The following is a 25,279-nucleotide window of genomic DNA, read 5'->3' as shown; positions in this document are numbered from 1 at the left end:
AACGTTTTCAAAGTTGAGGTTTGTGGTGTAAAAGCAGACAAAACACCACACAATTGTTAAACTGTCAGCTGCAGATTCATCATATTGTAAAATGGATTTGTCCTCATAAATAGAGATATCCACTGAACACATTATCATTTAGAATCAGTGTAATTGCCAACAGTTGCTGACAGCATTCAAGTGGATGGCTCTCACCTGCATTATCACCTCAGCCTCTTTCAAGGCAGACACAAAAACACACATACACATTTTGTGAGCCTCTTCACTGACTCAGTGGGGACTGTATAAACTTTTAAAACAGTCAGAGGCTTTGTCTTCTCTCTTTTTTGTATACCCCTGAAAGATTCATGGGGCAGTGCTTCAGGCTTTCCTCCTTGTAGGTGATGACAGCAAATCATGATGCTTATGGAATCCCGTATTTCTACATTGTGTCTTGATATCTGAAGCTGGATCCTACTATTTCTAGTCCTTTGCCAGTCCCTCATTCAGAGCTTTTGGAAAATTTTGAATATGTTTTACAGCCTTCGTGGATGTGATTGGATAGCCGTGGCAGAGGCACTGAGGCAGATGACAGTGCATTTAGCATGAAAAGGTTATAGGTTTGTGTCCCAAATGGCAAGGTGGTGAGGCCGTCAATGGCTCGGAAGAAGAAAGGGCATGAAGAATGTCAGCCAAGTCTAATAGGAAATATAAATCACACTTTCCAAACATTTTTGACCAACAAGCTCTCGTGCACAACTATTTTTACAACATACACAGCAGGCCATTTTAAAGGATGTAGTGGCTAAAATGAAAAATGAAAATAAATACATAAACAAAAAGCTGTGTGGTAAACTGCATTAAAGTGTCAGTGAAATATGAATATTGGATTTGTAGATTTCGACATAATGAAAGTAGCAATAATTTAATTGCTTTGAAAAAATGCCAAACAAAGCTTCTCTTGATTAAATGATTAGCTGAAAATAAAGTCCATTTATCCATCCATTGCTCACTACACTTTTTACAGTACTTGCCCTCCTATGGGATAAGCAAAATGTTTTGATGTGATTCTTGGACCCAATTCCAGCCATTATTAATCCTGAAACGTTAGCCTTTTAGTAAGCTTTCCGAGGCACAGCTGGGCCTGTAATGCTTTTAAATCAGCATCTAGATGTGTTGTCTACCATGGAAATGCGTTGCACTATAAAGGTGAAGTGCACACAAGATTTTAACAAAAATATGGACCAAAATGCGCTATAAACACTTTTTTGCTATTTGGTGGGCACTACCTGTATTTATATTTTAACAGATATTTCATCATGCGTGCTATAAATCTTTGCAAACATTATACTGATGTAAATGGCAAGGATGTCAAGCATTAAGCGATTCGGGAGTCCAGTGGAAACTCCAAGGTCAAATCCAGTCAAGGAATGCTGGACAACCCCTCATTTGTTCCCACAGGAAGTAATGGAAACAATTATTTGCAGGGGGAAACTGCTTCTAGCATGAAATGCATTTACTGTCCTGGCATTTTTAAATAAACACTTTTAAGCAAATGTCAGTTGAATTCCACAATTCTACAACATCAGTTATGCTCTACTTATATTACCTTGGAAAATGTATGGCCAGTGTCAGCCAAGCAAAGTTGTCCATTCTGACTATGTGATAGCTGATAGAATTGATGCTATTTGTTGAGTTAGCTTACATCCCACTCCAATCAGCAGCATAGTGTGCTGCTTTCATAATTTCTCAGCCGCGCCCCCTCCCCGATCTTCCTGCATTATTTCCTGAAATGTAATTAAAATGAAAGACATTTTAGTTTGAGTTTTCATTGTATGAAGCTTATCATGTGAGTTCGGACAGTTTTTAATGGGCTCATTGTAACTGAAGGTCACAACAAATCAATGGGCGAACCTCAAAGAGAGTTCAACGTAACTATGAAGAGCGGTGAAGTAACATTGCGGAGAGATGATGAAATATAGAGATGAAATATACTGTCATCCTTTGTCATCCATGTGAAGCATGTTCCACAGCACTGATACAAATTTTCTACTAACACCAAAGCAAGGCACGTCTGTTAAGTATCAACTAGAAAATATTGATTTTAGGAAATATTAATGATATGTTTGGCTTTTAAAAGTGTGCCTAGTGATAAAAACAGTGTGAGGCTTGAGGCTGTGATATGGATGGTCTAGTAGTGGATATGAATTGATTATGTTATTGATCGTGATCAGTCCAGTGTTTGCCCATACTTTGGACTAAATTCAACTGGGTAGAAAATGGTTGTATGAATGAATAATGGAAAAATGAGCCAACATGCCTTCGCACCACAGTTACCGTTTTATTATTTTATATTACGTTCTGAGTCAAGTAGTTCCTCAGACAAAATGTTCCTGTGGACTATTGTTTTGCATTCACACCGCAGCATGGTCCTTGGAACACTCATGTAAATCAGCCTGATGACACAGCAGCAGTAACTACCCGACACCTCCCATGTAAGCGGCCTAGAAAAAAGGCCAAATTCATACTAAGCCAATGATGTCATTAAAAATGACATCACCCCTTATCACCCTGCAAAACCGTGTATGACGACCTGCATATTCCTCCTCATTCTTCCACACCATTAACATTTTCACAAGTAGTACTCTCTCAACTACCGTAAATACATCACAGACAACATTATCATAAACATTAGAAGTCCTAAACTGCAGTCTGGAGTAATATTCTGTAACATTTCTGACCATTTGCCCATTGTTTGGTTACACGCTATCTGCTAAGTCACTTTCATGGTGTAAACTTAGTGTAAAACTAGAGTGATTCAATGTCACTGCTTTGCATCGTCTTGGTGAGGACCTGCAAACTAAAACATGGAATAATGCCAGTACTGCATATGATGATTCATTACGAGAGATTACATATTGTATTTGAAAACACTGTGAGCAATCAGCTCCTCTATACATGCACGTACCACCAGACAGAATGAAATATATTATCACTGAGGGGGGGGGAAATCTGAAGGTTTAAAACAACCAGCCTAAGTGTTGTGTGCTATGGTCCACTGATTCATGTCATGTCATCTTCCAAACCGCTTATCCTATATAGGGTCGCGGGGAGTTGCTGGAGCCTATCCCAGCCGTCAATGGGCGAAGGCAGACTACACCCCGAACTGGTCGCCAGCCAGTCGCAGGGCACACATAGACACTGTCACTGAGCGGGAATCGATCCCACGCTGCCCGCACACAACTCAGGCGTGTGTACCACTACACTATCAGCGGACTCCACTGATTCAGAAACAGCTTAATTCTCAGCTCAAATCCTCCCTATTTTTTTTCCATCTTCAAATCCTCTATTCACGGACCATCCACTTGTCAATGGACTAAAGATGGAAATTAGCCGTGGGCTATAATCTTGAATATATATATATATATATATATATATATATTTTTTTTTTTTTTTTTACCATGTTGTTTCAGTCTACTGTCCCTTTTTATAAATACTTTAAAATATACTTCAACTTCTACAGGAAATGAAAAACTGAATTATTGTCCATGTATTTATAATTTGCTTTAAATTAGGGATCAGTGTTTTTAGTTAGGTGGTTGGTTGTGAAAAGGGCCCGGTTGCAGAGAGGAAGGAGAACAGCAGATATGATGCTGAGTTATTTGTGACAAACATAGCAGGAGGGAATAAGTCTTGGTTTGGGGGTTTAAATCCAGTGCTGAAGTCGGCCGTGCAGCAAACAAGGGCCAGCATTTGGCTGGAGACAAAAAAGACAAACAGGCAGGATTACAATCAAGATATTAGTGCTAGGTCAAAGGCATCGAAGTGTGTGTCGAGCAATCCAGGATGGAATTTCTGAAGCATGTATCGAAGCGTTATTCATTATAGGGAAATGGCGTCATTGATGACATATGAACCCTCGATGTCTCGAGAAGTGATTGACGTGTAGGCGCAATTAATGAACAGACAAAGAAAGTTTGTATGACGTGTCTTACAAGTCGTAACTGGTACAACTCCATGTTACTCATAGTAACATACAGTATTTCATAACATACGACTAGACACAGAAGCTTTTGTGAAATTCCAAGTTTTTGTTGTTCTCCATTTGTTTTTGAAGTTATGATCTCATTTTTTAAATAGTTACCGGTATTTTTCCATCTCAGGTGACAAGCAGGTTTGATTTAGAAGTGCAGTGGTAGCTCACAGAACCCAACATTGGAAAATTTGTTTATGAGTGTAGTAAGAAGTCTAAATAAATTTTAAAAATAATTGGCAATTCATTAATGCAAACGTGCATATATCCAAGTCAACACAGGAAGGGAAAACGTTTTTTTTTAATAAAAAGCATTCATAAAGACACCCCAGTGTCACCATAGTATGACCTGTTTTTCATTTCGTACCATAGCATTAACCACAAATAAATCATAAACAGATTACATAAATGAATCACAGAAGACCTAATTTTGTTGTTTTGATTCCAGTTATTATTTTCATGCAGACACTGTTGTAAGACCAAAAAAAAAAAAAAAAAAAAAAGGAATCAGTACGGCAATCAAGGCTTTGACTACAGAGAGGTTTGTGTGCACATGAAGCCTCACAATCTTTTTTGTGCACCAGTTGGATGGAAAGTGTCAACTGTTCAGAAGCCTCCATCTGGTTGTTACTACAAGACCTCCAAAAGTTATAAAAAAAAAAATAAAAATTGCTAGACACAATTAACTATGTTAAGCATAGACTTTCTGGTGGTGTGGTGGTGGTGGTGGTGGTGACCAAGGCCAGCTTTAAAAGGATCGCAGCTGATTACCTGATGAGGTGCAGCTGCTGAGTGGCTCAAGCACACTTGTGTCAAAACACACACACAAATACAGAGGGAGGGTGCAGAGCTGTCTTGATTTGCTTTGGTTTGTTTGTTAAGAATTGGTTGTTTGTGTATCCAAGGCTAAGTTAGCTTTTGCCCATGTTATTACCGTTTAAATGTCCTCAGCTTTCACCCACTAAATGTAGCCCACTAAATGTAGAATAGCTGCATGTCTTTTTTTTGTGGTGATTACAATGAATATAAGCAACAGTAGAATGTAAGAATAGACAACACTCGTTTTGTTGATATGCTCATAATGCAGCACTAACATGTACAAATAATATTTCTTACAATCTGGATCCCATACACACAGTAGTCAGTCTAAAATCTGCTAGAATTCCCCCTGTTGGGCTACTAAACGTCAGCGTGGCTCCTCTTCTCCTAAGCCTGGCCCTCCAGAACAAGTGCTTGTGATTGTGCTGCTGCAGGCTTTGGTGTTCATGTGCCAGGTCTGATTACTCCGTGTCCTTTACTGACTGTGTCCTCTCAAACGTTACATAGAAACACACCACAATAAATACAATAGCACTGTGTAAGGATTCATCATATATTCCAGAATGATAATACAGCCTTTAGGTGTCATGTACAGTAATGATTGCCAGCTGGAAGTCTGCTGTGTTTTCTGGGAAACCGTGTACACCTTAAAAGCCGTTAGGATAAGCAGTTATCCTTACAATACATATGACGAGTCACTGGCTACGTTTGCATGGACAACATTTCTTCAATCCGATCAGAGTTCGTAATTCTGATCGGATGCACTGTTTTCATGGGCACAAAACTATTGATCCGATTAGGAGTTGCGTGTTCATACATCTCACCAGAAGCAGTAGTAGAAGAAGAAGCCGTAATGACTTCCGTGTCAACTATACATCGCTCTGTCCATTTGTACTTTAAACACTAGCGTTATTTCATGTATTTTTCCCGTTTGCGCTTATGTCAAGTTAACACTTCCTAATGGACTTGCAAATGTACCAGTTTAGTCTTGTGCCCGCCACGTCTTTCGCTAGCGGTGCTTGGACTAGCTTCCGGGTTTAATACAAATGCCTATAACGACGTCACAGACATGCGCAGTAAAAACGGTTTGTTCCAAAATGTCGGAATAACGTGTTTCCATGCGCGCCAATCGGATTACCAATCAGGATAAACTACCGGTAGGTCTCTGGTTCTGAATAAAATCTTGATCGGAATGGGCTTGATCCGGTCAAAATATTCCGAATGAGGTGTGTGCATGAAGCAATTTTATTCCGATCAGGCATTTAATCTGAATAAATGTGTCCATGTAAATGTAGCCACTGTACAAAGATTCAATTTAAAGGAATTGCTAACTTGGCCAGTATTGTTCAGTCCTATTTCAAATGGTAACACTCTTGTCGTGGAGAGCAACTGTTTCTATTCACACAATTGACTCATTGCAATTCATGGCGAGTCTTGTAAAAGATGCATAGAAAGATTAGACTATTCTATTTTACTTCATGCATTTAAATGTAATAGTCTACACCTCAAGTTCACATGCTGCATTAATAATGTGCATTAATGAACTGAGAACTTGATCACTGAAAGCCATTTAACAGCAATAAAAAATGGCATTAGGAGGAACCTCTATTATACACTCACCGGTCACAACATAATGTACACCTGCATTAGCTGTATTCCAAATGGTGCATTTTCTTCTGCTCAGCATGGTGCAGTCCAGTTCTACACCAGTACAAACAGCAACCGCAAGAATAAAAATCATGCAAATGTTATACCTCTCTGACAGTGGCAAATATTTGAACATTGAACATTGCATTGATACAATACAGAAAATACGATACTGCTCCTCAAACTATAAGCTCCAAACCATTACTTTTTTCCTCTTTGTTTTTAGAAATGGCTTGGCTGTCAAGTAAGCTGATGTTATCAAGTACACTTTCTCTGTCCACTAAATATGCTAAATATGATCTACAATTAGTTTGGAAGTACCCAGCAATTTTCCAATGAAGAATTATAGAAATAGAAATCACGTGTTCCAGGTCAAACTGTTGCCATGATAATGTTTTATGTAACATTTTAACATTCTTAAAATTCATACAAGTATGAATGAGAGTCCAGTTGTTAGTTGTGTTAGTCTGCTGGTTCTCTCTTGTCTGCAAACATATTCAATTTTATCCCAGTCTCTATTTTTGTTTCTCTTCTTCATAACCTCTGACTGCTGCAACATATGCTCTTTTTTTCCCTTATTTTCTTTCACCGATCAATAAGTCAAACCCAATGTGGAGTGCTTACTTCCAAAACTTTTTATAACACTCTGAAGCGCCTCGCTGCACAACAGTTGAACCGTGTCTCACCAATAAAACTTATCATGACTCATCTACGCCTCCACTGCTCTCACCAGCTTCCAACCAAAATAAATTGTATTCATTTTACTTCATGTTTTGTTGACATAGAAGGTTGTATGGATTTACACTAAAAAGAATAATGGATTTATTTAATTACACATTTACTGTATTTTTTTCGGACTATAAGTCACACTTTTTTTTTGCCCCAAAAGTATTTACCAACCGTCAAAAGACAGTAGAAGAAGAAATGAAAGCAGAAAAAGAGCCATCAAGGAAACAAATGTGTGACAAATAGATAGTTTAGCCTGTGGCTTCCTTACACCACAATGCTACGCGGGATTCAAGTTGAAGGTAAGTCATTTTAAATTAAAAAGTAAAACGTTTCCGTACTTTGAAGCGGAAATTTCGTCCATCCGGAACTTGTTTGCTGCTGTCAACATGTAGTGCGTTATGAAATTCACTGTAACGCCCTAACGCCACTCTGAAAAGTTGTGTGATTGGAGAGAGAAAGCGTGCTTGAACTGGTTCCATCTGCACTGTTTGACGCACTGAGTTCCGGCACCCCTTTTTTGGAAAACTTTGAATAACCGAACAGCACATTTGAGCAATGATCGAGTTTCCGAATGGTCAAAGTGAAGCAGTGTGTGGTCATAGCGCATTGCCGAACGCAACCTTGATGAGGGACCATGGATTTTGTATGTGATTCCAAGCGCTACAAGTAAACATTTAGCCAGATAATTTGGCACTAATGTGACATACTGTAAGAGTCGCAACTACTCAATACCACTTTGGGCTATCAATATTGAATCCTTTTAGAATTGACTATCCTATCGACTAGTCCACAAATAATTGTCTAATCGGATGTGCTTGCACACACCACCGGCCCCCAGCCCGTTGAAGAATGTTCCCAGTCCGGGCAGAAACTGTAAAGTAACACTATAGTCACTTATTAGGAACTATTTTCATATGAATTAATTTATGTAAAAAATTGGTGAAAAAAAGATAGTCTACTGCTGGAACCCTGGTCTGCTATTTCTTTATTTCTTGTACATATTTTCCCACAATAATCACATCACTTACACTCACCATCTAGCTCTCCTTAGCTATGTGTTCATAACGTACAGCATGTCTCTTTGTTCACAGTGTTACCTTCCGTGATCAGGCTTGAGTCAGTCGTATCAGCCCCAAACCGTGGTAAGGGGCGAACTGACTGCAGTCAGCGTAGTGGACAAAGACAACGAGGCGTCAAGTAGCTTAGCAATCGGGGTTCTATTTATTTTTTTGATCTCCTTCTTTTCTCTCCTACACCAGCACTTTCCTTCCGGGATTTCTCCCGCCTCCAGCACACGTCACACGCCACGTAGCTGCCTCAGGCTACGCCTGTAACACTAGACAGCAATCTATGCTAAGTTTTGCCTTATTTTAAACACAAATTATTTTGCATTTCTAACTTTCCACATCTTATCATGATATCTAGTCTACAAACACCATATGGTACGTGCCAAATAACGGTGCTAGGTTAACAGAACATTCTAGCTAGCGATGGTAGATAAATTAACAAGTCCCCTTGCGGTTGAGCGATGGGATGGATTGCTAAGTGGTTCTAACACCGCATTGTACACAGCCGACCAGGAGTCGCAGTCATGAACAGTAACACTAACCTTAACCCTAACCCATCCTAGTAGATCCCTTGGCATGACCCTTTATGCCCTAATTCCCAGTCATTGCTGGTTCCAAACCCGGATAAAAATGAATGAGTGGGTTGTATCAGGAAGGGCATGTAAAAGATCATTGCTGTGATGACTGCTAATGAGACGCTCCTTCCCTGCACTACCAACTTCCCACCAACAGAGTGTGTTGATAAACAGTAAAATGGAGGTTAACGTAGAGATTTTGTGTGGATGGCATACATAGTGCCTGTGAAGCCTTCGAGCAAGAATTTCGTGTCGGCAACTTTTATGGTCGACTTATCCGACTTGGTCAACTTTTTTCCCAGCCCTAGAAACCGCTATTATGTTAAAGGGAGCTTCCATCCCCTTTTACCGTATCACTCAAACTCGTTGAGGAGTCTCCCCTTGCTCTGCATTTGACATACCTGTGATGTTTTTCTTCAGATTCACACTTGGTAGTCATCGTGTTAACGCAAAACCATACTCACAGCCCGCCACAGAGCGCAGAGAGTGTGGTGAGCGCTGGCTCCTTTGCATGGGACAGAACTGCCTACCAAATCCACTGCTCTTTCAGACACAGTGTGCTGTAAATTTGAATTCTTGTGAGATTTTGTACAAATCATGGATCACAGACATTTTATTAAGACATCTGTTTTGATTTGTGGAAAATGTACATCCACTGTCCCCTTAAAGTTATTTTTAGATTGTTTCAATAAACAGTTTTTCTCTTGCCTGCATTATGCTGCCTGCATTATACATGCGTATTGTTTAACTTTGGGGATTTCTCCTTGTCTCATGAAACGCCCTCCGATGACTTTCTCTTTCTTGTGCCAGCCAATTGATTTTGAGCTTTCACTTGTGTTGTACTCGTCATCTCACCGGCTTTATTAACTTGAGTGTATGTCTACAGTTGTCATAGTTTGTATGCTTGTTTCTGTTGTTTTTATTGTGCCTTTTTTTTAAATTCTTGCCTACACTTGTTGCTGCTACCCTTTCAACCACCCACTATTGTCAGAGTACACGTGCGTCACATTATGATTATACAACTCGGTGTTATGTCACAACGTTATGGATATTTCAGGGGGAGAAAAAGACTGAAATAAGTATTGTACAACCAGCTAATCGAAAAATAGTGCCTTCATAATCTATCAAAGCTGATGACCAAAGAACACTGTTGAGAAAGACCTGTTTCCATCTTTGTGTTTTGTGCTTGCATCTGAACACAAGTCATTTTGCTCCTTTGATTATGGCGCACATTGTCGAGATAAAGCAGATACCCTATCTTTGAGAGCAAGCCTGAGGATAAACATTTTGTCGACTCTGGGGACCTTAACGTATTGATGAACATTAGCATGATAATGCCAGCAATCTCCCTTATGGCCACAGATTGGACAACATGCATTAGGTTAATCTGTGTGTTGCCTTGTTTTATTTTCCCCTCAATCCCTGAGTAGAGTTTAAGGAACCAGAGGAAGAATCTCAGAGCAAAACGTATCCAGACAAGTATCCCAATAGCAAAGTGTTTTACCAATTTGATTTTATTGTGAATGTGCTGTTTAATTTATTATACTCCCCAATCATCAATTGTAATTCACTCTGCTTTGCCAAAAGCGCCTTATTCAATTTGATTTGCCATTTTACCCTTGAGCGAAACAGTAGCACTTATCTAATACCACGACGCTGTTTAATCTTCTAATATTGTTTTCATCTTTGTGTCGAGAGCTACCGACCTTGCACGCTTCAAGGAGAGCAACACCAACCACTGTCTAAGCTCTTTTGAGCACTTCAGAATGTTAATTTTGATTTCTTCTCATTCAGCGTTCACATGGAGTTACAGAGACAGTCTTTTAAAACACTTAACATTCCCAAATGACAATACAAGGATAACCTTTTTGTTTTTCCACTCTATGTGTGAAGATATCCTCTGAAAGGCTTTTTGTGTTGCACTGCAACTATTGGGGATATGCTGCTCATAAAAGTTATTGACTTGAAGCACACTTAAAATCTCCCATACAACCTTGGTTGGATTGTTTACCCATTGTTGGCCTTATAAGATTTATATGAGCAAAACAGTAAGTGTGATCTCAACAAAAAGGTCCCCGGATGCCTTGCTCTAACTAATCTCTCGCTCGTGTGTTTCACCCATCCACCGATTTTTTTTTAATCTTTTTTTTTTTTTTTTTTTTTTTTTTGAAATACAGTGATCACCCAAATTCAGTGGGTACGGTATACCATCAATGACTTCACCAATGACTAATAGTTACATAGCTCTTGGCTGTCATTGCTTCACGCCCCTCGATATTATTCACATCATGTAGTCATCCATAGTGATAATGCAATCGTCTGTTTTCAACAAATTAAAAGAGTGGTCATATTTCTCAGGCTTGAGTCTCCGACTCGGACCCTAACCCTGGAGGCACCCCGAGGTGTGGAAATCAATGCTGGGGTGGGAGACTTCAAGGCATCGTGTAGGAAAGACCTCCTGCTGCAGTCCTCTGAAGGAGAGGTGAGTCTACAGCATTTAAAAGGTGATAATCCATTATTGATAGGAATATAGAGGATTTGCATGATGCAGTCTGCAATTGATATGTGTTTCTACTATGTCATGAAATTTACATGTCTGATGTCTGCGTTTATCTCGTCTGATAATCATTGTGTGCTTTTATATACAAGACAGTATGGGGCCCCTTTCATTAAAGTACCTTGCTAGGCTAATGAACATCATCAATCTAGCGACCTTGTCCTTCTTTTCTCCCCTCCTCTCTGGTGTTTGGGAAAGTGACTTCATTAAAGCTGCTCTGATGAGGTTCCCTGTCATCTGCTGCCGTCATGTGTGTGTGTGTTCTATTAGCCTGCTATCTTACTGTCTGTCTATTTGAATAACAGCCTGACACATGGGAGCAAGAGCTCATGCTTGGCCATTGTCAGTGTGCGTGTGTGTGTGTGTGTGTGTGTGTGTGTGTGGGGCGAGGGGTGCGCGCGCACGTCTGTGCATGTGTCCAGTAGAGCACAGTGTGTCATTAATTCTGTAATTAACAGAAGAATGCCCCACCCATTGGACACACTGTCAGGTTCATATATCGAATATGCTTTTTATCCCTTTCTCTCTCTCGCGTTCTCCCCTTTTCTCTCAAACGCACACATGTGCACGCATTTACACACACACGTACACAATATTAGAAGTCTTAGAAACCAACTTTGATGATCCTCTCCAAAATACGTTTCTTGTTTCCTCCTTGCGCTCTTAATGCTCTCATATGCTCTCATATGCTCTTCCCCTACTTCTTTCCTTATCTTGTTTCTGCCCACTGACCCTTAATCAGGAAAAGGACACAACTTCATCCCTATTACTACGCACCGAAGTGTTGGATTTAAATTTAGCATTCACCGAGGGCACCCATTGATCTATTTTTTATATCGTTGACCCCGGGGAGCGTCACAGGAGGAGTGGAGCCAATCCCATCTGAATTTGGCTATTTGAACGAATTCAGACTGATGGGATATTTTTTGCGGGAGGGGAAACAATGCACCGCTAGGGATGTTCACACCACAGTTCGGAAAAAACTCTTTTACATGTCCTCCTCCTCCATCCTCTCAGTCTGTCATATCTGAGTAACCCAGCCTATCTAATTAACTTTCCACTGGCAGGGTTGTACATCAGCATGACTGTCAGTTTATAGGAAGAAGAAGGGGACTTTTTTTTTGCCTCTTTTGTGTCAGTTCACTCTGTCTCTGCATTTCATGCATTCTTTTGTCCTCTGTTCCCTTCTCATCCATTATCTCTTTGTCTCTCATCCTCTTTCTCTCTCTCTCTTTCTTTCTCCCTGTCATCCATGCATTAATGGATGTTTCCCAGGAAGTGAACAATAACGTCAATGTTAAAGCTGAGTTGCACAGGGATTGTAGCAAGGTTTGACATCATGAAAGGCTCTACAAATGAATGAATGCAAGCATGAAGGACATTCTAGTAGTATTCTGCCACTTAAACTTGTCAACCTTTACACTTATCAAATGTATGGAAATGACCATTTAAATCCATCAAGTTTTAAAAGTTACTGCGTTGTCACCTGCGATTTAGCTTCTTTTTTTTTTTTTTTTATAAACATAGTCATACGCCAAAATGTGACGACAATTTGATGCCATAATAACACCAGAGCTCAAAATGACTGAAAAGTGCTGAGATTTGCAAAGATGTTGACATGAGGTCTAATTCTAAAATGTTTAGAGTTAAAGTTCCAGTTATTCATCTGCTAAGGCTGACATTGATTCTCCTCCTCAAGAGCTGAGCACTTTTTTGCTGGGTACCCTTCAGTCGTCGTCCCCCCATCCTTATTCATAAAAATAATCCTCCTCTGACCCCGTCCGTCCTCTTTCTTTTAAAGCGTGTCCGTCCTTACATTCCATCCATCCGCCCCCCAACAAAAAAAAAAAACCTCCACTTCAAGTCATTAGCTGGCTAATTGCCTATGCACACCCATTTACCAGCTGGGAGTATTGTGAGTGGATTGAATTGTTTACAAGTGTTTAACCAAGATAGCATTTAACTGCAACACAAGATCCTCGTGATGTGATGAAGATGTTGATGCCAACTGCAGAAAGCCAGGGGACATCAGGAGAATGTTTAAGATTCAGTAATAATGCAATACTATTGTGTTTTATTGCAAAGCGTTTGCCTTTTAACCCAAGACGTTTGCAGTTTTTATAAAAAAAAAAAATATTGCAAAATAATGCAAGGTTATTTTAATTGGAAACAAAGACTTCCACTTCCGGGTCGCATAAATGTATACGCTGGTAGAGATTTTTATGGTCTAAAGATGTCCCACAAAAGGAAATACTTCGCATGCAAAGGGATAAGGTACTAAATGTTCACTGTTAGTTCACAAAACAAAACTGCTATTGCGGATTACACATACAAGACAGGATGGGCGTGTTTCTAAATGGCGTCCTGACTCTTGTGGCATTATCCATAGTATTACATGCGTTGAACCACAAGAGGGCAGAATATGCATGTGCAATATGACGACTGCATGGGAAGCACAAGAAATGCATGAATGAAGGTGGCTCTGTAGAAGAGAACATGCAGTGGTCTTGCTTTTTAAAAGAACCCAACACAACACCTTCAGTCTGTACTTGACCCCGTTAGGGACGAATAGAGGGACGGATGGACGGACCGTTCCGTCCCTGGGATGGAATGCCCACCTCTGATAGTGTTTTTAATATGTTGGTACAGGAAAACAATTATGATAGTAAAATCTTCAGGGCTGACTGAACAGGGTTCAACATGAAGAATTTTAAGTGAATAATAGATTAGTGCTAAGAGTGTTGTTTCATGTCTTATGGCAAGAGAAAATTCCTTTGTGTCTCTGTTTGGACTATTCGCCTGCTAAAAGAAGGCGAAACCTACAATTGCCATGGTGGGATGAGTCAATGTGTGATGATGTGATGAGAATGGCGAGTAAATAGTCATTCAAGAAGGTTGAAACAAAGGCAAATGGACAGTTTCTTTGTGGTGTAGATATTTTTATCGCAAAGTGTGTGGAGAGTCTTTTGGAGAAGGTGAAGGTTATTCAAAAGGTTTTCTTTATTCAGAGGTGAATAAAAGCCATTTGGATAAAAGGCAAAATCTTTAACCCCAAACACTACATCGAATTGCCTTCAAATTAATATTTTTTCTTTCCTTTTGGGGTCACAGTAACCTTTGATTTATAATCTCCTCAGGCTAACAGAGGCACACACCTCGTAAAAGAGATTGAGACATATTGTGCTGTAGACATGTTGTTCCCTGCATCACTGTACAAGCTCCAAGTATATGGGAGGCAGCACCAGCACACCATTGCATTACATTATCATGTGTTGCCTCATCCTCAAATCATCTCACACAAAATGGAATCGCTACTGTGTTGCAATCAAAGGCGTTTTTCAAATAAGCATTCATACTGTAGATCCCTTAAAGGGCAGTTTATAATCCAGTTACAATTCCTTTTCATATGTTCCCGTATGAATTTTGCCTGACTGAGGACCCTATCAAATGAACAGAGGCCAGCTGATGATGGAAGAATGTAAGGGGAGGATGGAATGCGTGGGAGGTGGAAGAGGATGGCAGAAAATAGATGTTTTTGTCAATTTTGCAGGACAAAATAAAAGTGTGTGGGACAGCAAGGCTTAAAGCCAAATCAATGCTGTCAGCAGCTGGCATTTAAGAGGGGACTATTAAAGTTTAGAAAGTTTGGAAACACAGTCCTGGAATTAGGGCCAAATGGGCTAAAGGTATTGGAGAGCAATGACTTCCATTAAAATTAGAGCTGGCGGGTCCTCTCATTATTTTCCCTCACTTATGTTGTTTTGTGCTTAATCTCTCTCACGCTCACAACCCTAATTGCATCCACGATGAACATTTAATTCAATCTCATCCTGTTATATCCAGTGGTGGACCACAAAAATATATAATCCAATGTTTATTTCACAAATGGATTCTGTGATGTGGGTTGTTCTATTTCAAAACAAATTTCCCATTGAAAAATTGCAAAAAAAAAGGAATTTGTTCCAGGATCAAACTACTACCATAATAAAAACGTTTCTTAACTGTACGAAAATTTAAATCGTATTTTATCAAAATCATACAAGTAAAATGAGAAGAGAAATGGTTAGAAATCAAACAAAAAAGTGGAACTACTCAATGAGCAAAATAGTATTCCGCATGTTGTATTCAACAGCGAGAACCATTTACTTCTGTGCTAGCATCACAGAATTGTGGGGATCTCCCCACAAAACTACAATGAATGCAATTGTAATAAGACTATTATGCACACACAGACCCATTCTTTTTCAAATCAAACGTTATGAAGCTAAAAGACTTATTATAAAATTATTCAAATAATGTTTAGAGTAAAAACACAATCTCTTCCGTACTTCATACAAACCTTTTGAAATATGGGAGCCTCAATATGGTTTAAGAGGTGTTTGTAAGCTAATTTTGCAAAAAGCTGTTAAATTAATTAAAAGGAGATGTGTTTCTATTGTTGGAAAATATTCTATTGTTGGAAAATATTGGAATGATGCAAATATATTTAGGAAAAACTGCGACTCACTTTAATTTTTAAAAAACTTGTTCGAAAAGCTATTTTTGAAAGTTGTCGAGAATGATTTGGATGACAATGATTATCTATTGCTATTTTTGTTTTGTCTTTTTGGTATTTGCATAAAAATGTAAACAGATAAATGCAGCTGTATATTACCTTTGAAGGAGGAGAAAAGGCCAGGCTTAAATCAGATTTAGCTTCTGCCTGTGCCATCCTTTCACTGATATTTGACTGTTAATTGTTGTATTGTGTGTATATTATGGACTGTACTGGATGATTGATGACAGAGCAAAATCTACTGTAGTACTCTATGCTTGCAGAGTGAAAGCATTTTTTTACACTGTGAATTCACCAAGTCACACAATGATTAATGGAATACAGTGAATCCTAGATTTAACAGACTGATTGGGGGAGGGGACATCCATTACTAATTGTCCATTAAATTTAAGTACTTTTTTTTCCGTGGCCTAAAAACACATAATATAGTCCAAAACTGTTGTATTGTACTTTTTCTATAACCTAGAAATGTCTAGTACATTAGCAAATTATTGTAAATGAATTTAAGAAAGCTTGAAAATGTTTGAAAACATTAAAGGATTTTCCACACTTACTTAATGTCCAAGCTTTCAATCATTTTTTACGTGAATGTCGCCGCTGATAACATATGCCACATATGTCCATGTATTACCTGCTATGACCAATTGCAGCCAATTCTAAAACAAACAGACTTTGACAGCTACTGTACAAAGTGGTGTTTTGAGTGAACTGGACATTATTTTACGTCCGTTGTTCGGAGTCCTTTAAATCAAGGTTTCACTGTATATACATGTATTCCTGAGTTAACAAAGCCATTATATTTGCTGTTGTTTTTGTGACTTTCAGCTTCTTCCATCATCGGAGGCCACAGCGAGGCACTCACATGATTTAATTGGCACAGTTTTTCACCGGATGCTATTCCTATCCCGACACCTCTCACACATTCTTTCTCTTCACACCTAATTAACACTACATCATTATTATACGTCTTCCACAATGTGCTGGGAAGAGTGATGTTAATAACAGAAATATTTAATTCATGTTACCATAGGGCTTGTTGTAACAATGTCAAGGCTTATCAAGACTGTAGCTTGGAGGTGTTGGTCGACTGAGGTGTTATATTTGGGCTGCTCTACTTCTGTATATCCATTAACCTGTGTGTAAAGAAACAGAATGTTGAGTGAATTAAAATGCTGGAAGGGGTTGTACACAGTCATTGGGTCTCACAATGGCAATGACACTTTCAAATTAAACTGCCTCACACAAAATAAAACAAGAAATAGATTTACAGACTCCCCCCACAGTAGCACAAATAGTGGTAAGCATTTCTGCCTCACAGCCAGGAGAGTTGGCCTCAAATCTCAAGTGGAACATTTCTGTTCCCATCATGGTCCCAATTCGGACCAAGGGGTGTACTCACGTTTGTTGGCAGAGCTTTAGACATGAATATTTGTATGTGCTGTTGAGTTATTTTGAGAGAGTAAATTCACACTGTTATACAACCTGTTCCCTGACTAATTTATATTGTAGCAAAGTGTCATTTCTTCAGAGTTGTTCAATGAAATCATGAAACAAAATGTTTACAAAAATGTAGGGTGTACTCATTTTTGTGAAATCCTGTATATATGAGCTACTGTGTCTTTTGGAAGAAATAATTTTGAGTAAATTAAGCAATTTAAGAATAATCAATACTGAAAAAATCTATAATTAATATTCAACACATTTTAAGCCTGTGAATTTTTGATCACCTTGGGTGCTTATTTTAACTTATTTTTTCCTTTTAATTATTGTTCACTTCTGCGAATTATTCCTGCCTTTAGCAGGACATGCGTGTCAGTAGCATAGGGTCTACCTAGTATATGGTGAGATTCATTTGCCACGCTTGCTCTCAAGTTTTATTTCAATTTTTTGAAAAATATGTTTCAATATGAATTTTCATTATTTCTCTTTTACTCCTTCTTCATAGTGCGTATGTGTACAGAATTTTTCTGTGGCTTTGTGCATGTGTTATGTATAGTATGCGTGTATGTGTATGTGCTCAAGCAGACTTTTGTGCTCCAATCATTTTGTCTGTTATCAGCTTCAATTCACTGTCTGTCCATTCAGTAAGCCTAATGGTCTGTGTAATAGACTCAGATGGGTCACCACCTCCCACTTCTTTGTGTTGTTGTTTGCTTTCTGAGTATGACAATTTGTGGCAACTTGACCTTTTGCATGCGTGTGACGAAAGTAGATTCTCAAAGCTGATTGGCTGTCGCTGACGACAACGGAAATAATGACGGAAGGATGACTGACGGACTGTTATGTCCAGCTCTGGTTTTCACCTATGCAAAATCTCTTCATTTCACATACTGTTTCTTAGAACAGTGAACCCCTGCCATAAGTGAGGGTTAGTTACAGAGCCCTGTAGTGAATAGTGAAAATCGACAAGTCATTATTCGTCAACAACTCTGCTACTACTCAACCGGTAGGTAAACAAGCTCCAGGAGCTCCGGGATTTTATTACTTGCCGGTTGAATAGAAGCACCTGTGGCTATAGCAATACTGTGGCAGGGTTTTTACTTCTTGACCTCTGATTTGTGACCACTGGCTAACATTGACCACAAAGATATGCAATCAATTAGATAAATGCCTATTCTGTTCTGTAGTATGACTTTATTTTGAGCTTGACAAACAGCAAGCCGACACAAATTGTCATTCATAAGGTTACCCTTAGTCTTATAGTAATGTGGTGAGTGGTTCCCATTATATTGTGTCTCCCCAAAGTCGAGTCAAGTCAAATCAAGTTTATTTGAATAGCCCTTAATAATGAGCATCTCTGCTAAGTATGATGCATTTCATAACAATTGTTCATGTTTTTTGTCGCCATATTTTTTTCAAGAATATGTTCTATGCAAGCCCACTAGTTGAAACAATTCATTCGGATAAATATTGCGTTTGTGGAATAAGAGTTAATACACCCGTTTTAGCCATTTCTGGGGGCAGCCATTTTGTCACTTCTGTCGAAAATGACATCACAACTGCTCAGGGCTCAGGTAACGACCAATCGCGGTTGACCTGTTTTCTGAAGCTGAGCCGTGATTGTTCTACATGCACATTTCATTTGTAAGAATGCAATTTTAAATTTTCTCTTATTAGGTAGGCTATATCTCTGAGTGCTATTAAAAAAACTAAAAAATGATTGAAGTTCTTAGTAACATTGGCAACGTAAGATGGCTGCTCTCTGGCTTCAGCTGCGAGGGGCCTATTGATACTCCATATGTAAGTCCACAGCTAATTACTTTGTATTAATTTATATTGCAGTGGCGCGTGGCCTGCATAGTGTATAGTTTTGGTTCAATTTTAAAACGCACTAAAGAATTACAGCTACAAATTTTAAGGCCAGTGTATCGCCATCAATTTAAGTCGCTCCTTTATTTATAAACATGTCAGGAATGATGGCTTAAGTTGCAAAGTTTAATACAAGTTGAATGTACTATCATCTTGTCTTCAGGATTAGTTTGTACATAAAGAATTTAAGCTGCAAGCGAATGATGCTTATTATAAGAGCAGCAGCTTGCTGCTGCGATTTGCCGCGATTTATATATTATCCAATTAGTCGACTAATCGCGACTACTGTTAGTGATTAGTCGACTAGCAAAATAATCGTTTGTGGCAGCCCTACTCCCATCCCAAACCTGGACCAAACATTGTAAAAAAAAAATAAAAAAAGAGAGAAAAATTCTGTTCCGTCCCGCTCCCAGTGAAAACAACTGCCACTTCCGTCCTGCTCCCATTCAGAATCAGTCCCACTCACGTACCGCTCCCATTTTGGAGGTCAGCTACATTAAAAAAGACTGAATCTCTCTGGGGTTTTGTTTTGGGTTTTTTTATACTGATTAATCCTGCTCCCATCTGCTTCTGTGAACTTGTTTTCCTCTACCGTCCCAATCCCATCATGAAAGGTAAAGTTGATTCCCATCCCGTGGGAATCCCTCAAGATTACCGTGACATGAAGGATTTCCCAAAAAATGATAACCTCTAATTACACTTAGGTTGAAGAGCAGCAGGTTTAGTTGTATTTATTTTAATAAAGGGTACTGTACAAATAGATTAACTGTATATACAAACATTTCAGATAAGAAGAAAATGGATGGATGGCTGGATGGATGGATGGATACAAACACCTGTATACAGAATTGTATTTGACAAAAGTGTGGTCATCTTGAATACTTGCTACTTTAGCCCAATACATTTTCTTCTAATGAAGAGAGTTAGAAATAATGGTCATTATAACATTGCTAAAACAACCAGTTAATTAATTATGGCCCAAGCCTTTACACATTCGTTACTGCGTCGACAATAGCTTTAAGAGCATGTAGGTTGTAAAATCTCATGTCATTATACTGGGAGTGCTGTGAGAAGATGATGTTAATAATTGAAAGCCTTTGAGACCATTTGAAATGTTCTGGTTACCCGTGTATCTTGATCCTGGTTAATGGCTGATGGATGTTCTGCTTTTAGCTACACTGATATTTAAAAGGCAATTGGAGCTGCAAGTCTGTTTCGCTACATCTTGTAGAGAGACAGTGTGGATCTGGATGTGCATGTGCATTATTTTAAAGAGATCAAGATGTGCCCCGTCAGCCAGAGTGAAATCATTAGTTAAACTAATTGCTTATCACATGTGATTCCTCACTTGTCCTTCCTCTCTCCATCATGTTGTCGCCCTCTCAACAGTATATTCGCCCCTCCTACTGCAAACACTCCAACTAATTAACTAGGGGGTTTGAAGGAATATGGTTGAATTGTGTTAATTAACGATGTTTGATTTTCATTAAATTCTTTGCTTTTGTTTGCTGAACTTGATTTCCAGAGATGGGCACTACACCCTGTTTTGCCGGTCCGGCTATGAACTGGGTACCCTTATGTCCTCGTCCCTCCGTCCTTTTTCATAAAAAAAATCGGCCTATGACCCTGTCCGGCCTCTGCCTTTTAAAGCGCTTCCGTCCTACATCCAGTCGATAAATAGAGGGACGAATAGAGGGATGGAGGAAAACCCACTTCCGTCTTGCTTAGTCCATCCTTTTTAAAAGACTTCTCCTCCGTCCCTGGGACGGAATGCCCATCTCTGATGATTCCAAGAAAATTCAGGTGAATTAGTTACATTCATATTAATCCAATGACTGTAATATGCAGAGCTGGGCATTTGATTACAAATTGAGCGTCAGTTTTTCGTCATTCGTCTGCACCGTGGGTACCCTTTGTCCGTCATTCACCTTTTTATCTGCGGGTAAAAAAATAGTATACCACTGTTTAGTTTAGGCCGGTCCGCCTCTAATTTTAAACAGGTGTCCATTAGCGATTAGCATAACAGCCTCACAGTTCCGAGGTTTGGGGTCTGACTGAGCATCATGAAGCCTTTTTGGGTGGTGGCCGTGTCAGGCTATGAGCCATGTTGTGGTGGTCGTGCCAGAGCCAGCACCGGCCCTGTATATTATGGCTTCACTGGAAGACTTCAGTCTTTTTTTTGTTGTTTTGTTTACTCCCCCAAACAATTAATATTTTGACATCAAACCCGTCTGGATATTACAACATGTACTTTTTTTCTCGTTCTTCTCTCTCAACAATCAAAGTAGGCTGTAGGCGCACGCTGGCAGCCACACTTCTGTGAGGCTGCCCCAGGGCAGCTGTGGCTACATACGCAGTTTACCACCACCAGAGTGTGAATGTGTGAGCACATGAATAATGTATCCATTGTGAGCGCTTTGAGTGTGCGGTTGTCCATGTAAATCTAATGCATTAGTATTATTAAAGTCTAAATCTTAAATTCCTTATGTTCCCAGATCTTTCTAGACGCAAACACCATCCGGCTGGGCAACATTCCTCTTGGCAGTGCAGTGGACCCACTGGAAGGTGCGGCAGCAGGTACCACCTACACCAAACAGACAGGTGTGTACGAACTGTGTGCCTGCGCTAACGGCAAGGTCTACCTATCGCCTGCTGAGAAAGGCTCGACCTGCCAAACAACAAGTAACTTTTGCCTCTGGAGCTGAAAGTAGAAGGAAGGAAGGAAGAAAGCGAGAAACAATGGACCACAGGGGAGAAGCTAACGCTAGCCAACAAACTGAATCAATATGGATCATAACTGGCGGTAAAGCTATTGCAAGCCGAAAGACCAGTTGTCATAGACTGTAGTGGCAAGTCATAGACTGATAAATGGATATGACCTTGGCAGCACCAAACATCATGGGCGTTGGATTTGTCAGTTCCAGCTAAAGAACTGAATCAACAACGATGAGAGAGAGTCGACCACCAGCTCAGTTACCCACTAAAATGGATCGGGCCAGTACGACATGTTCGTCAACAGCATGGATGAATTTGGTGGAACTGACAAAGTAAGTTAAAAGTGTCACGCAAGGACATGGATGTCACAACCGTACTATATCGGACTATCATATCTATGCCCATGTGGCTGTTATGTTTTCATAATTGTGACATAAGAGGTTATAGAGCAAAAGCAAATGTTGAAAGAAAGTGTAGTGTTCATCGAATGACCAAACTGCGAGCGGTAATGACTGCAACCTCACCAGCAGGAACACGGACATGGACCGTGGGTAAACCTCAGCTGAGGATCATGTGTTCAAGCGGTGGGTAGCTCCCACTTTTCTTTTAATCGAGTGGGAAGCTGAGGCTAGCTACTGGACCAAGCTATACCAGAAAGGCCTTCCCCTTCCTACCCTACTGGAATTTCCACTCAAATGATAAAGTATGACTGAACCCCCCACCCTTACTCTTTTCCGTCACATAATAGCATCACTACTAAAGGATAACCAATTGCACTTCAGCTTTCACATCATAATCTCTGTGTATCATTTGATTTGTTTTGTCCACTTGAATTATTCCACTACTTCTACCCTTTTCATTCACTATTTATTATTATTTAAGTTAAGATTTAAAACGGACAACAGTAGGATTGTTGTATCCACTAGTTTGTCTTTCTTCTTTTTTTTTTTTTTTTTTTTTTTTAATGGTCAGGCTCAGGTTGCCAGCAGACAAATACTGCTCTGGTGTCGGTTTGACCACCACACCAGGGCAACAGTATAACCAGTTCAGGTCTCTAATTTGACTTAAAGGATGATATTACACTTGTAATTTAATTTTCCGGTCAGGACCAAGGTGGAAAAAGACACATGATGCTGATTAATTTAACGTTAACACAGGCAAAAACAAACACTGGCTGCCCAGTATAGCCATCAAGTTACGTTTGTGAATTATATTCATTTGAATTGAATTTTGTAAGTTTGAGTGTCTTCACTAAACACATCACAATTCTACAGTTTATTGCACACTTCATCTAACCTGAAGTACAGTGTGAACACAGCCTAAGAGTCTCATCCTGTAGTCTCTTTTTCCACCAGTTACACGTATTGTAATTTCTGTCCACTTTTCTGTTACTTTTGTCGTTCTTAATTTCAATGTTTAACAAAATATTAATCAGTGATCATTGTTATCACCACACAGTACCTCCTATTCATTTTTCATTTCCCTACTCATCTGTTGCTCATCGGAAATTCCACTTCACTCGATCGGTGAAAGTCTTGAGGCACCGCTAAAAATTATTTACTCTGTGTTAGGACTATAGTCCTTCTCCCTGAATCTTAATTCTTCATCTTATCAACAAATTTGGTGCAAATTCTATGGTAACTTTTTCAGACAATTTGAGAAAACCCTTTTCTGTACCGCCGCGTCACACCTTTTGGATAATTTGTGTGCCGTTTCCCTCAAGTCTTCCCAAGAGAGTGACAGCTGTTTTCACTGCAATGCCATATTTTATGCCATTTTTGCTGTGTTGGCCAGGTGTCTCAATTCTTATGTCGACATAGTGTCCTAGGAAAAATGTTTCATACATCCTCGCTAACCTTTCAACAGCCCTGCATACTGAAAAAAAACTACAACTCAAGAGATTACACAGTAATATTTTGTGATGGTTGTTTTTTTTATGATAGGAAATGTGTGATGTGAATATGATGAATAATCAGAATAGGTGTTATCCCCCACCCCTGTAGGGCAATGAGCTGAATAAGTATGTGCTCAGTAGGATTCAGGCCCTGAGGCTGACTGATCGACTGACTCTGTTTTTTTACAAAGCGATACACAGGTGCCTTTGCTGCTGTTGGTAAAAGCACATCCCAGTCTGGACGTTCACACTCCCTTCAGTGGACATCTGCAAGTGTCAACCTATTTATCAACCTACCTACCCATTTCCTTTTTTACACCCCCCTAATACCACCCACACACACAACCCAACCACAGTCCCCCCTTTGGTTTGGAGTTGCAGTATATCCGACTAAAAAAAGAACTATACAATCCTGGTTTTAAGTTGTGTTTTCTGACTTGATTTTACTCTTGATAATGAAAAGCACAAATGATGCCATGTATATAAATACCAATAAAATATCAAAATAAATGAAGATATTGTTTTTAAAGAGAGTCTTGGTAATCATCAGTTTTTCTCCTCTCTGTTCACATAGGATCTGTGATTCTTATTTTACATTATGTAGGCACTTTTATTCAAAACTATACTTTTACACCCATTCGAACCTTGAACCATCCGTCTGCATTTATTATGTCTTACTTATTACTACTGTTTTCAAAAGTTCTTAGTTTTATCTACGCTCTGGGATATATATATATTTGTTGATGCGCAGAAGGTTGCTAAGTACGGCAGCTAAACTAGGACAGAATACATAGTCAAACGGTAACGGGTAAACGGTGACTTTAAAACATCAATTGAAATTACATATATACACATACAAAAATGTGTAATAATCGGATATTTACTCTTGAAGAGACATTTTTTCGGCGCAGGAATTCCACAGAATGTCGTCAGTTTCCCGCTATTCTGGTCAAATCCGCAATTAATTGTGGGTAATATGCTTCGGTTACGATCCATGGATGCGGGCTCAGCTGAAGTGCGGAACAAAGGCGCAAAGGGAGCGGGGCGACAGAGCAGTTCGCAGAATTGGGACACCCTACACACTCGTACCCTCGGCGGAAATCAGAGTGGTAGTTTGTCAAAAGTTGGTAGTCGGAAATGCTAACGTTAGCCCGCTTAAAATCATAGGCGGACCGGCCTATAGTCAAGTCAAGTCAAATTTATTTATATAGCCCTTAATCACAGGAAAGTCTCAAAGGGCTTCACATATGCACCAGATCATATACACGACATCCCCTGATCTTAATCCCCAGGAGGGCAAGGAAAAACTAAAAAAAAAACATCTGGGGAAAAGTGAGAAACTTTTAGAAGGGAACACAGAAGGGTGCAGGTAGATGGACGGCGGAAAGGTACCCCGGCTG

The 25,279-nt window shown here is 39.5% G+C and overlaps 1 protein-coding gene across 1 annotated transcript in view; it reads left to right on the top strand.

The window, feature by feature from the left end:
• The window catches only part of sgcz (sarcoglycan zeta), a 301,050-nt gene extending 276,638 nt beyond the window's left edge, over nt 1-24,412 (top strand). The window contains exons 7-8 of the mRNA XM_086034706.1: nt 11,208-11,331; nt 21,766-24,412. Coding sequence (XP_085890832.1) covers nt 11,208-11,331; nt 21,766-21,975 — 334 coding nt within the window. The 3' untranslated portion in view covers nt 21,976-24,412. The remainder of the gene's footprint in view (nt 1-11,207; nt 11,332-21,765) is intronic.
• Nucleotides 24,413-25,279: the final 867 nt, after the last annotated feature.

Source organism: Filicampus tigris, chromosome 6 (assembly GCF_054856515.1).
Source record: "Filicampus tigris isolate MCC_2025a chromosome 6, RoL_Ftig_1.0, whole genome shotgun sequence".
Taxonomy (NCBI): Eukaryota; Metazoa; Chordata; class Actinopteri; order Syngnathiformes; family Syngnathidae; genus Filicampus; species Filicampus tigris.
Note: the sequence above shows the minus strand (reverse complement) of the source record. Positions and strands in the feature narration are given on the sequence as shown.